This window comes from Liolophura sinensis, chromosome 1 (genome assembly GCF_032854445.1).
Source record: "Liolophura sinensis isolate JHLJ2023 chromosome 1, CUHK_Ljap_v2, whole genome shotgun sequence".
NCBI lineage: Eukaryota > Metazoa > Mollusca > Polyplacophora > Chitonida > Chitonidae > Liolophura > Liolophura sinensis.
The window spans coordinates 59,338,732-59,352,491 of record NC_088295.1 but is presented as its reverse complement, the minus strand read 5'-3'; the positions used below and the strand labels follow the sequence as shown (position 1 = coordinate 59,352,491).

The window sequence follows — 13,760 nt, the reverse complement described above, 5'->3', positions numbered from 1 at the left end:
CAGGTTTTGGTTAGAATCATGTTGTACATACTCTAGGCAAAGAGAATGCATGTGTGTAAAGTATTATTAACAGACCAAGGTTGAGACGGATTGTTTGTGTTTTCTCACATCACTTCCTGCCCCAACACTGTGACCCCAGTGACCTCAGCATTGTTCAAGATTCCTGCACAAAATTTGCTGTTGGTGGCAGTGATGTAAAGTGAAAGGTGGAGAACGATGCATGTGCTGTAAGGAGAATGCATCTTATTGAACCGAGACATTCATCATGGTAATTTGACGGAATGGTGTTGCAAAGGACGTATATTAAGTTTATTTAAGGTTGACTCCAGAATGGTTCACTTGTATGACTGAGGTGAGGATTTTGGAAGGAGGAAAGTGGATCGACTCTGGAGTTATCCACCATCCGACAAACAGCAGCTGGCAAATCTCATAATGTTCAACCACAGCTGATTGATCAAGAGCTTCTTGTCAGCACAGAGAGGGTTGTCTGCACAGAGAGGATTGTTTGCACACAGAGGATTGTCTTTACAGAGAGGGTTGTCTGCACAGAGAGGATTGTTGGCACAGAGAGGATTGTCTGCACAGAGAGGATGAGGATTGTCGGCAGAGAGAGGATTGTCTGCACAGAGAGGGTTGCCTGCACAGAGAGGGTTGCCTGCACAGAGAGGAGTGCCTGCACAGAGAGGAGTGCCTGCACAGAGAGGAGTGCCTGCACAGAGAGGAGTGCCTGCACAGAGAGGGTTGTCTGCACAGCGAGGATTGCCTGCACAGAGAGGGTTGTTTGCACAGAGAGGATTGTCTTTACAAAGAGGATGAGGGTTGTCTGCACAGAGAGGATTGTCTGCACAGAGAGGATTGTCTGCACAGAGAGGGTTGCCTGCACAGAGAGGATTGTCTGCACAGAGAGGGTTGCCTGCACAGAGAGGATTGTCTTTACAGAGAGGATTGTCTGCACAGAGAGGATTGTTTGCACACAGAGGATTGTCTTTACAGAGAGGGTTGTCTGCACAGAGAGGATTGTCTGCACAGAGAGGATGAGGATTGTCGGCAGAGAGAGGATTGTCTGCACAGAGAGGATGAGGATTGTCGGCAGAGAGAGGATTGTCTGCACAGAGAGGGTTGCCTGCACGGAGAGGGTTGCCTGCACAGAGAGGAGTGCCTGCACAGAGAGGAGTGCCTGCACAGAGAGGGTTGCCTGCACAGAGATGGTTGTCTGCACAGCGAGGATTGCCTGCACAGAGAGGGTTGTTTGCACAGAGAGGATTGTCTTTACAAAGAGGATGAGGGTTGTCTGCACAGAGAGGATTGTCTGCACAGAGAGGATTGTTGGCACAGAGAGGATTGTTGGCACAGAGAGGATTGTCTGCACAGAGAGGGTTGTCTGCACAGAGAGGGTTGTCTGCACAGAGAGGATTGCCTGCACAGAGAGGGTTGTCTGCACAGAGAGGGTTGTCTGCACAGAGAGGATTGCCTGCACAGAGAGGATTGTCTGCACAGAGAGGCGCGCCTAACCCTTTTGATCCGTGTCTGACATATGCTAGGTACGATTGTGAGATACCAAGATAGCATGGGACGGAAATTTTGCTGATAGCGATTTTGCACCTGATTGAAACTAGCAAACAAACTTTGATCATTGACGTTCACCCAAGTGTTCTGCCCTGAGTTATGTGACCACTATAGTATAAGAAATAAACTACAAGCACAATAAAATGGCAACTTTACCTTTGACAATTCATTTATTTAATTAATGCACACCCACTGAACTCTTCATTGCATATAATATTTTGAAACAAACAAACAAACAAAAAAAGATTGCTTTTTGTGCATACATGTATAATGTACTAAAAGAAAACAATTCAGTTTCAATATGTTATTTCATCACATGAAAGACCACCATTAAATAACATTTCCTGTTTTACAAAGCACTTGAAATTTTTTCATGCTTGCCCATTTCTGTACAATTAATAAAACAAAATCCTTCATTCCACATCAGTACTCAGCAGCAAGGACATAAAATTTGCATAACTGCTTCAATCTCCAGTTCAATTTACCCACAATTCATTTACAGTTATTAACATTTGTGAACAGTTACCCCTTTAGTCAAGCATATTTCACATTCAAATTTCTAACGTTAATAATGTTTTTCATGAAATCAAAATGTCTTAAAAGTAGGTGCATCAGAGGTGATAAAATCCTTTATTTCAACACCAGTAAACACCATAAAATTGTTCAATTCTTTATTTTTTATTTGGTAGATATTTTTAATTACCCCAAATCAAACAACCATAATAAAATATATAACATTTGTAAAGCATTACCCATTAACCAAGCATGAGTCACGTGATAACATTTCTATAACATTAATAAGTTAGTTATTCCACTAAAATCAAAATCCTCAACTTATCACAGGTTTAGGATTACATGATGGTAAAATAGTTCATGACGAAGTTCAAAATTAAACTACCACATATTTTTCAAGTACCCTTATAAGTCTTGCATATACAAATGTGAGCTTTACCCTATGTTAAAATGTAAACAGTTAAGATATGTGTATGTATCGTAACAATGTTATTTACCCAATACCAAACATTTTACGTTCAGTAAATGTTTTGACTCGATGCAGCAGTTTGGTTAAAACAAAGGCACATACAGGTGTTAAGACCGAACTCTAACATGTGGTTCAATAAAAGAAAATCCGTCAATTCAGGTGATAATTTCAAAAATATCCATTTCTAAGTATAAGTTCCCAGCTGGATTTATTTTAATGGTAAAAATAAACACTAACTTTTGCTTAGACTTATAACTGTGACTGACTTGTATGTGTAATAAATCGATGTACTTTAATTCCTCAACTTTTTCGCATATGAAAGAGCTGCTACATGATTTGGATTGGCCAGTTTCTGAGCTTCACAAAAAATATAATTTTTAGCAGTCTGCAAAGAATAATGCCTTTCGAATATGCTTGAATGAACACTTTGGAAACATGCAAACAGGTTGACTAATTACTGTAAATGGGTACGGTATCAGTAAGATAGTGTGGAGTACTGGTAGCTCCTGAGTCACTGCATTCTGCTCATGACACCCATGCTCTTGTGACTATGAGGGGTACGTCAACGGTGTCGCAGGTTTCCAGTTATCCAGACTCTCCACCACTTTAACCTCCTCCTGGTTTTGTCTCCTTTTCTCTAACACTTTAAATGACTCGCTGAAAATGAAAAAGTAAATGTAGGACATGCATTCTGCTTAAGTGAAACCCAGTGTTAGAATTTGTGAAGTATGAAAACCTCAAAAGTTGTGCTGAGTTATTTCATAATGATTTTGATTTTTTTTTTAAACTTAATTTAATTGCAGGAGCAATGTGCGTTTTACAAAATTTTCATTCCAGGGTTCAAAACTAGGTGATGTTAATTTGTCTGTAGCCAAAGGTGGTATTAAATCAGACCAATAATTTTCATAATATTAGTAGTACAGTTTAACAAAGCACTGCATCCATCTGTTCAAATATAAATCAGTAAAATATGAGGAATCTTCACAATTAGGGGTACAAGTAGTGAAATAAAGTTTCTCTGTCTTACCGGGGTAGTGTAGGCAGCCTCTCTAGAGGTATGAAGGTGTCTACTGGCTTTTTGTTATCACCACTGAAAACACACAAAGAACTGTTTCAATAAATAATTGTAAATCATGCATATATAAACCCCAAAAAATGTATAACTGAACTCTGTGCTTCTCATTATTCATAATAAATTCTTGTCAAAAGGGATAAGTAAATGCTTTCATTGCTTGCCTACATTCTGAATCCTCTACCAATCTGACGAGTCAAGTATAACATTATGTGCATTTTTAAAACATAATTCATAAAATTCATAAGGACTGAAATGTATTTTTCAGATAAATGGCACATGTTAATTTCACAGAAATGATAAAATAACCTGTCCAGATCAGATATTACATTCAAAATGTGCGCTATACTGTATGTCTGTGTAGATGGCGTGAATTTATGGTAATTCCAAACAGAGTATAAGCTTAAATACCTGAAGTTTGGCAGAGGCCTTGTCGATCCCCCTCTGTGAAAACTGCTGGAATACTCCACAGCTTGATACACCTTGTCACCAGGTGCAGCTTCGCTGATACCATTTCTCCTTTCAATATCAGAAACTGAGAAAGGAAAGTACAAAGAAAAAGATTAAAAAAAAAATGGAAAAGGGTAAAACACATGTGAAACAAAATTAAAAGAAAAACATTATTGAAGGATGTAAGTTTTTAGAATCTTACTGTAATCATTTTATGTTTTTTTTTTATTTTCCTATCAGAATGAAGAGAATTCAAAGGAAGCTTATAGAATTTGAAATATGTGAATTACACGGTGTGGCAATCTTTAATTTAAAATCTAGAATGTTGCTTAGTTTGTTCTTGTAGCAGAAGTTTCACTTTCCCACAGGGCAGTTCAGGTGAAGTAAGGAATTGTTGCCATCATGGAATCTCTTCCTTAGATATATTAATTACCAAGTCCATGCTGATACCATAAGTAGAATACAAGTGTACATGTACATGTCCTATATAAAACTTTCATAATACATTTCTGCTGTTTATATGACTGAAATACTACTGAGGTAGCACTAAAGAGTAATTGGAAAGGTTGGAGATTTTAGCTACCACATTTTCTCATCTTGATACACAACCTGTCTACCACAGCATGTAAAAAAACTCACAAATATGCCAGATGTATCTGCTGACAGAGTTTAACTTGAATTTGGTATCAAACTTACCAGTTATTGCACTGCACAGCAAACATGAAGCCACCTCAAACAAACCTGAATCTTACCCTAATTCTCCAACCTTTCGCATATGAAAGAGCAACTTTCAGTGCAGTTTATGCACTTGATTTTGGAGACAAAACTACACTGTTTGGATCAGCCAATTTCAGATCTTCACAAAAAGTATCATTTTATCAGTTTACAAAGAATAGCGTTTTCAGAATATTCTTAAATAAACACTTTACAATCATGCGAAAAGGTTGACAAATTACAGTATTGGTATCCACAGCCTTTCCCATTACCCTCAGGTTTACCATTACCACTGCTTCTGTATGTTCCCACGAGAATTCTCAAACTTACCACTTCTCTTCAGGGTAAAATTCTTCACCTCTTCAGTGCTCTGCTGGGTGGCTTTGTGAACCCCCACAAAGTTACATCGCCTTCCCTTCTTCATCTCGATGGGCTCTAGCCTATGATCGTTGGCCGTAGTTCTGTATGTCCCTGGAACAGAATTTTGATTCTGTCATCAGGACTCTATCCCCTCGTTATCACAGCACCTACAATAGCTTAAAGGGGGGCCTCCATGGCCGAGTGGTTAGCATGCTATAACAGCACAATGGCTTGAGTTTCTCATCAATGCGGTTGCTGTGTTCTTGTCCAGCTCACATTAGGAAGGTCGTCCAGCAACCTAGGGATGGTTGTGGGTTTCATCTGGGCTAACACCCATTCCTCCAATGGCTTAAATGACTTCTCACACAGCTTGTAATAATATGTATTTAACATTTGTACTTCTTCAAATCTTCCCTATCATTCATGTCATGAGGTTGTCTTACAAGTGAAGTATTTTTAAAACAGCATACATATAAGACATTTCACCTAAACTTTGGCATGTACAAATTCACTTTCAGAAGCACATAAAGGCCTTCAAATGATACGTTTGATGCCAATGAAATTAATCAGATTCCACTTAAAACTTATCTGGTAGTGTAAGGTGGATGAAGCGATGAATATCTAGTTAAATGTGTCACTTGGAAAATGCTGAGTAGATAAATAAACATATTTGTAAGCTAATCTGCTACTAGTAGATTGCAGTTACGTGCATGTTCATTATGGATCTGTGACTTACATGGGAAGCTTCTGATACCGTGCCAGGTGACAGGCCAGTTCTCTGGGGCAGGGTATTTCGGGTTCTGTGGGTGGGGCAGCCACCTTAGCCTTGATGACCAGTCAGGACCTGGACTGTATTAAAACAAAATCACTGAACATCACTCTTTCATGAGGTATTGTGTCTAAATGTCTTTTTGTTTTGTTTTTTTGACACTTCACCACAAATCACCAAACATGTAAGGTGTACATGATATAGCTAATAGAAGGTTGTGAGCTATTAAGCAAAACTTTCATAAAGTTATGACTGGCCCCGATAGCACAGTTGGTCGAGCATCCGCTTCATGAGCGGTACATCCAGGGTCAATCCTGGATCAAGTCACACTTCAAAAGAATAAGTTGGAACTTCCTCGCTTGGTGTCCAGCATGAAGGGGATAGTGCAACGACTGGTTGAGTGGGGCGGCTTACGTGCCTTCTGTAAGGCTTCTCAGTGAAGAAGCACTAGATAAAAAAGCAGTGGAAATCCATCCTGCAACAAGGGGGCACATTACATGCACTCGAAGGATTCCTTCGTCATCATATGACCGAAAAATTGTTAAGTATGACGTTAACCCCCAAGCAAGCACTCACTCATAAAGTTATGTGAAAGGAGCAATAAAGCTTTGATGATCAATCAAAAAAACTGAATCAAAAACTGTTAAATTGCAAAGATCTTGACTGACTGACGACAAACATAACACTCCACATTTTGGATATTTTTATTACGTTGGTTCTGAAGTTTAAACTATCTAACTACCCTTTAATGTCATTTTTTTATACATAACTTACCATGTGAGCTGTGGTTCCTGGTAAGAGCCGTGGGGTCTCCAGTCCTCTGATTTGCCATACAAGTGGGGGAGATACCTCCTTCCTGTGGGCTGGTACAGTGGGGTGCTGTCCTTGTTAAACACATCCGGAAAGTGTCGCCGTTCCCTCTCTTCATGTAAGTGAACCAGATAGAAAATAATACAGGGAAAAGTGAAATGGCACCAGTATGATGGAATGTCTGTAATATCCTATACAATTATAATACACATTCATAGAAGGTTATTCACAGTGAAGTTTGAATACCTTAATGAATAAGAGTGTAGATTAAGGGGTGAAAGATAACCCATAAGACACCTAAGATTTAGAACTGTCTATCATATTTACCATGAGAACAAAATTTATCACTTTCATACTAAGCTGTGTAATATTTCATCAATATTTCATCAATTTATATCAACACTTTTGTATGAGTAATATGAAATAAGATGTCAATAATTCAAGGTCAATTTCATAATCTGCTGGGTAATAACCGACAAATCTATATCATGCGCACCGTGTTAAATATCACATAATAAAGTTATATATCTCCATTATGGATATATGTAGCTCAATTAAGTTGAACAGTACACTCGGAATTGGCGTGCGCAGCTGATTTAAATTGGATTTAAAGGCCCACTTCTTTCCGCAAAGTGCCTTGCAGAATGGACCTAGCAGGTTTTTGAATTCAACGATTAAATGTTGAGGCAGGTAAATATAAGAAAACTAATGAAAATAGACCTCGACGTTTAATTTAATTGAATTAGAGTATATATACCAACATAATGTATAGAAACAAAAATACAAAACAGGCACAATATACGTGTAGTTTTGTACATGAACAGGGAGCCTGTTGCCATAGGCATGTACATGTACATGTACTGTAGGTCTTACTGCCTCTGCTCTGGCTTCCTAAGAAGCGGCATTTAATACGCCCATTCATTCAAGTAAGTGTCTCTATTAAGTAAGTGGCATATCTGGCGGATTAAGCAGTAACTATACACTAGTTTACTGTGTAAGGACGTTTACGAACGTGCTGCTTGAACTAAAGTCACTGTAACTAAAAGCCTAAATAATAAATTACTTGTCGTAAGCGGCAAACTTTTGATACTGATAGTGCTTATCAGGTCATAAATATTAAGTATACCTTGTCGACCAGGCTTCCCGACCTCGGTTGTCACGTGTAACATGTTCCATTTATCAAATATTCCAGCCGGTCTTTGTGCTACGTGAACTTAAATAACCATTTCAACACAGAGATACTTGTATGGAATACGAGCATGTCTGTGTTGTGACTGTGAAAGCGGCGATTGTCACATGATCACGCCTTCTTGGCTGCCTGGCAACCGCGCGTACGGCAGGTGCGTGATAAACTCAGGAGAGCCTTTCAATGGGAGATAACTTTTCAATGCATACTTTGCCCTGATAGCTAAGTGGATTCAAGACATTAAAATAAAAACCCATCTTTTGCATTGAATATCCAAAATAATATTAATGAAGCAAGACGTTGAATTCAAATTTATCGCATTGATAATAAAACATAGTTGTTTTGATAACCAGTTGAAAATTAATTGTTATATTAAGGGTAAATTTAACATATAGTCTTTTACAATATGTCTAGACGTATTTTATAGTTTTCATATAGTTTGTCTAAAGTGCATATCTTCGAAAACATGGAATACCCCTACCAATAAATGTACAGACTTTTTTTAGCACTTTTGAGTTTATAAGGATATTTGTATACATTTTGCTCGAAAGGTTAAATTTCACAACCAACGTAACAATACATATATCTGAAGAAGAGCAAAAGGTTATCTGTAACAGTATACTTTAGTGTGGGGTGAGGGTGGGATGGGGTGGGAAGCAGTTCATGAAAACATTTTAGACTACACTAGACCTTCACAAGTAACCCCAACTCATGCACATCAATATTCCATTATTATTTCGAGCGAGGCTATAGAGGTAAAGCTGTTGCGGAAAATCTATTTTGCCCCCAGTTAATTCGTTTGGCATGATCATCCCCAATTGGCATGCAGTGAATGAAATAATTCAATGTTCCATTTGGACGAAATCCAATGATAATATTGCCGGATTTGAAAATTCACGAAGAACAACACGCCTACAGATTAATCCTGGACTTTTAGGGGACTTAATTAAACATATTATAGGTTAACTTTGAAAACTAATAAGTTTTTACACATAGAACACACTTTTACCTTCCTTTGGAACTGCCTTGTTTGATCCAACATTGCCTGGATTCGTGTTTGCAAACCTTACACGCTTCATTCCATGGCTGTCATGTCTACCTGTGTGTACGAAAGCCGCAAACGTTGATATCTTTATGCCTAAACTATAATCGATCAAAACTTTTACATTAATCACATATGCATATATTTCCATTGTTCACGCTTATGTATACTTAAACACTGTCGGTAAGTACAAAAGGTTCGTGGAATTTTGGAACAATGAGTCCATATATATATCTGGTAAAAGAAATTGGTACTTTACGGTCATGTATAGACTTCCGTGATGGCACGGCAAATGGTCACACGTCTTGTCAATTCACTTCAGTGAGGGTTTTATTCTAACTGTTGGTGTAAATGCTCAAATCGTATAGCAAAGTACACGACCCCTATAGCATTATGGCTTAGTGAACATAAAGTCTGCCAAAAAATGATATAGGACACAGTTATCACAGAAAAATATAAAGTTCAGCATTGGGAATATGGCACTGACGGACAATTCACTCCGAGTAGCCATGTTGTAGACGCCTTTATGAAAAGATAAAAGCGACATGTGATAATAGGCTATCACGGTCAAAAAACCTATTGCCTCTCAATTGTCAGTGTTGTTTCTCATAGTGGATAGACAGATATCGATGAAATACATTGGATTATGCTGTTAGTTTAAGTGTTAAGCTGATACATTTTGGACCACACATTTATGAGCAGAGAACTGAGAACGGCTGTCCGTTTCGCAATGCGTACATGTTGGGCAGGACACTGTTGTAACTTGTCAGGGTGAACTGGCAAGAAACCCTCCTCGAGAGAGTAACTGCTTGTGACATTGTGACATTATTTTTCCCTAGTACAGTCAGATTTATTACGAAAATATCTTCCAAAAATTTGAATGAAAAAGTCTTTTATCAATCAGAAGGTCCTGCTATTTTCGGTAAATTCCCTGTAGTGGGTAGAGCCAGCTAGGCCAAAATGCTAACACCCATGCAGGACGAGAACGAACAGGACCGCTAAAACACGACGCTTGTGTCCACGAACATCGCCCTCACCGAGCGCCAAATTAAGAGAAACATCGGCCCTTTGAACACTGGACAGAGCTGAAATTCTTTGGTTGGGTATCAGGCGTTTGTGTTTGTATTTTCTCATTGTCACATTGTTTAATACCGATGATACGGAAGAGCTCCTAGGTTTTGTGACGTCACTCTAAATACTTATAGCATAGCAAAATAGGTTCACCAAATGAGTGGATAGGTACTGATGATTGTTTGCTATTTATTTTGTAGATAAGTGGTGTAGAATTTTTTAAACACTTTCAGAACATTTCTGGAATACTGCGTTATTAATTAATTCTGCTTTAATGGCTGACTTTATGTTCACTTTAAGCAGAATTAGATTTTAAAAAATTGCAGTGACGTTTATTGCAATTTATATCTTAGACATTTCTAGAATTATTCAAAATGCTGTGATGTCATCATATTTAACATACAATAAATTTAAAGCGATGCAAAAGGATCAGGCCTACAGGGAGTCCCTGTTCATACAGGAATACAATGTAGAATAGTATCTCCTAAATGCCCGCATTATTACACAAATGGATGGCTATACAGAACTCACGAGATATAACGTCCCACTGCAAGCCATGTATGTAATTAATCAGTTAGTTACGTTAGCAGGGTCGACAGGTGGAAATAATCTGAAATTTGAACCTTCAAACGTTGTAAGTTACCTTACAGACGTGATTTCAATCACATGTCTGCACGGAAAGAGAATTAGCAAAATTCCCCTTCTCGGGGAATAGGTAGCGAAGAGCCATGTAGAGCGCTGTCTTGTGTGCATGCTGTTTAAAAACGAGTGTGTACAAATTTGCACGTCCGCAATGGCATGTCTATCAAGCGGTGGTTAAAAATTTTTGTACGTGTATCATTGAAAACTCCACAAATTGTCTACATATAGGGTAAAGTGGGGTAATATGGATCGCTTAAGATTAAGGCCAGTTCTGTCCTCTAAGCCAGATCAAGCTGAGTGGAATTTTTCCCTATATGTACCTTGGGACGTCATCTGTACTGCATGAGAGGACACTGAAACTTTAACCTGGCTTTATGTAAGACAACATGAAAATTTGACCAGAGGTGTCCATATTCCCCATAGGTATATATGGGTAATATGGACCCCCTGTGTTCATATTACCCCAAATGAAAATGCACTGTAATAATTACTAAAAAGGAAAGCCTTTCAATTCAGAGAATAAGATTTAGTTCATGTGATGTGATGTGACCAAACAGTTTCCAAGAAGGTGTAGACCTCAGTATTGGTAAAGTGCCGAATTTCCGATGTGAAGATCCAAGTTCAAATCCTGGTAAAGTTTTGCTTACAGAGTATAATTCCTTAAACCAATATTGGTCTATATCTAGAGATACTTTACTTTTCCACTCATTCATCTGGTATGAAGAAAACAACTGCCTGCATGGAAATGTAACTTTATTAATGATCGAAATAAATAATGAGAATAAGGCGTGTGACAAGGTGGGTAATACGGCCATACCTTGGAAATATGGCCACAATTACTCTGCACAGTTATGCCGGGAGATTGTTGCCTGCACTATAACCTAACACAGTATTACTGATTAAGATAAATGTACTCAGAGTTTACAAACCTTGAAGAAGGCCGCTAACATCATAAGAAAATGGGTCATTTCTTTTAAATTGGTATATATATCTTACCCTTCTTGGCAGCTGAGCAGGCGTGGGTGCATTGAAGATGTCATCTATAACTATATCACAGCAACACAGATGGCAGCACTGACAACCGGGGTCCATATAACCCCACTTTGCCCTACTGTTGGTATACACAAAATTATATATAGACATGCCTTTTGGTCACAATACTGAGTACAACTGCTACACAGGGGTTTTTTTTTTTTTGGTTTTTTTTTTTTTTTTTTGGAGAGAGGAGTTCGTCGGAAGCCACACGCCTAACAACAATATGACGTATATGTTGTCATATCTGAGCAGCAATGGTCGTCAGTAACTTGCAAAAATCGATGGTTTATTGCCCGCATTCCGGTTTCTCAACTGGCCCTCAGTGGATGTATAAGTGAAATTTTTTGCTTATATATACTTAATAAAAATTCAACAAACAATATATTAAACCCGAAGCAAGCAATGAACAATAACGAAACTGTATAGACAGTCTCTGGAATGGGACATATAAACTATTATACAATCGTATTCGAGGATGTGTTTAGTTGTGTTTCCAAAGCCGCGCATTTCTGAGTTGCCAGTGCGAGATTGAATTCATGAAGGAATGACGTTTTCTGGGTCATGCTAACATCTCAGTTTGTTTACGCAATTTGCGATGACTAAATTTTGGATAAAAGGTCAGTGGACATATTATGGTAGCGACGAAAACTTCCTCAGGGTTATATAGTGTGCACAGCTACAGGGCCTTCTCTCAAATAAATACTCATGTTACATTCAACAAAAGTAATGGCCGGAATTGTGTTATGCTATGCATCACTCAGGCAACAGACTATAACCAATTTAACAGATTGTTTTTTGTTCTGTTTTTTCTTAGTGTATACGTGTTATAAACTATGGCATTATCAAAATTGATCACAATTACACTTATAATACGAGTGGCGTGATTGTGGTTCAAATATTCGGGTCATTGCCATTGCAGGGGTGGAGGTATAAGTGAGGCTAACATTGGAAATGTCACGTGAAATGTTAACAGAAAATTGACCCATTCCATATGGTTGGAATGTGGCGTCGTACTATCATAGATTTATCGCGTTTCCACGTTAAGTGCGTTAAAGATGCATGTCATATGTACAAAATGCTGGAAACGATCGATGTGAAACAATCGCACGCATTCCTTTGGAAGAAGACTACTCCACCCAGTGTTTTTCTATAATTTTATTTCTCGAAAGAGCTATATGTTATATGACATAAGTGGCCACAAAAATAATCAGCGACGCATGCCTATTTGTGAAAAAAATCTCTCTTGTAAACTGTTTTATGTGAGACGTGTCGGTTTCCCACGACAGAGTTGTTTCCTATAACTTCACCCGTATGTTTGGATATTGTTCATGATGCGCATTTAAGTGTAAGTATAAATAGCCTGAAGGGACCATCCTTGAATCGTAAAGTTTATTCTGGGTCGCGTGTTCAAATCCAGCTCTCGCTGCTTTATACCATCAGTTTTTTCATACAGGTGCCAGACTTTGTTTTATTCCAGGGAGTTCGGTTTCCTCCACCCATAAACCTTCAGATCGTCGTCGTGAAAGTGAAAAATTCTTGAGTTAAACACGAACCAAGTAAATAAATAAATACGTGCATTAACCTTAAACCTGTATATACCCTGTTGTAATGTTGATTCCCTGAATGTCATTGTGAGTGTGCAACACTTATTATAATAACCTTGGCTTACATACAGAGTACCATTGTCCTATATACATAGCTATATAGGCCTACCAAATAATGTGAATGGCAAGCTATCTGTGTATATATAGATCATGGATGAACGACGCGTTATTGAAAACTTCAACCTTCAAGGGTGGAGAGAAAAAAAAAACAAAAAAAAAAAGAGAGAGAAAAACCAATTAAAGGCCAAATAGCATGTGATGTTTTTCTATTTAAATACAGTTATTTCGGTTCAAACCCCGCAATCATCAGTATATTATAACTATCTGCTTTGGATCATCCAATTTGAAACGGCCTGAGAGGTTCAAATGTTGTAAGTACCCCTTGGGTACCCGGTACCTGGCTGTGAACATGTTTGAGGATGTTGTGCAAACTGAGATCAGCGAGCTCAGGCGGATT

The 13,760-nt window shown here is 38.3% G+C and overlaps 1 protein-coding gene across 3 annotated transcripts; it reads right to left on the bottom strand.

The window, feature by feature from the left end:
- Nucleotides 1-1,896: 1,896 nt before the first annotated feature.
- Nucleotides 1,897-8,959, bottom strand: LOC135461533 (spermatogenesis-associated serine-rich protein 1-like). 3 transcript variants are annotated; one of them, XM_064738670.1, is made up of 7 exons: nucleotides 8,919-8,959; nucleotides 6,688-6,835; nucleotides 5,881-5,988; nucleotides 5,115-5,255; nucleotides 4,032-4,155; nucleotides 3,576-3,638; nucleotides 1,897-3,205 (listed from the first exon to the last, which is right to left on the bottom strand). In XM_064738670.1, the coding sequence occupies exons 1-7, from the start codon at nucleotides 8,949-8,951 to the stop codon at nucleotides 3,097-3,099; spliced, it is 726 nt and encodes a 241-aa protein (XP_064594740.1). In that variant the 5' UTR covers nucleotides 8,952-8,959; the 3' UTR covers nucleotides 1,897-3,096. The 3 variants fall into 3 exon arrangements, with proteins under 3 accessions (XP_064594740.1, XP_064594739.1, XP_064594741.1); XM_064738669.1 differs by lacking the exon at nucleotides 8,919-8,959 and adding an exon at nucleotides 7,850-7,987 and having other exon boundaries at nucleotides 5,881-5,993; XM_064738671.1 differs by lacking the exon at nucleotides 8,919-8,959 and adding an exon at nucleotides 7,850-7,972.
- Between the last annotated feature and the right edge of the window lie 4,801 nt (nucleotides 8,960-13,760).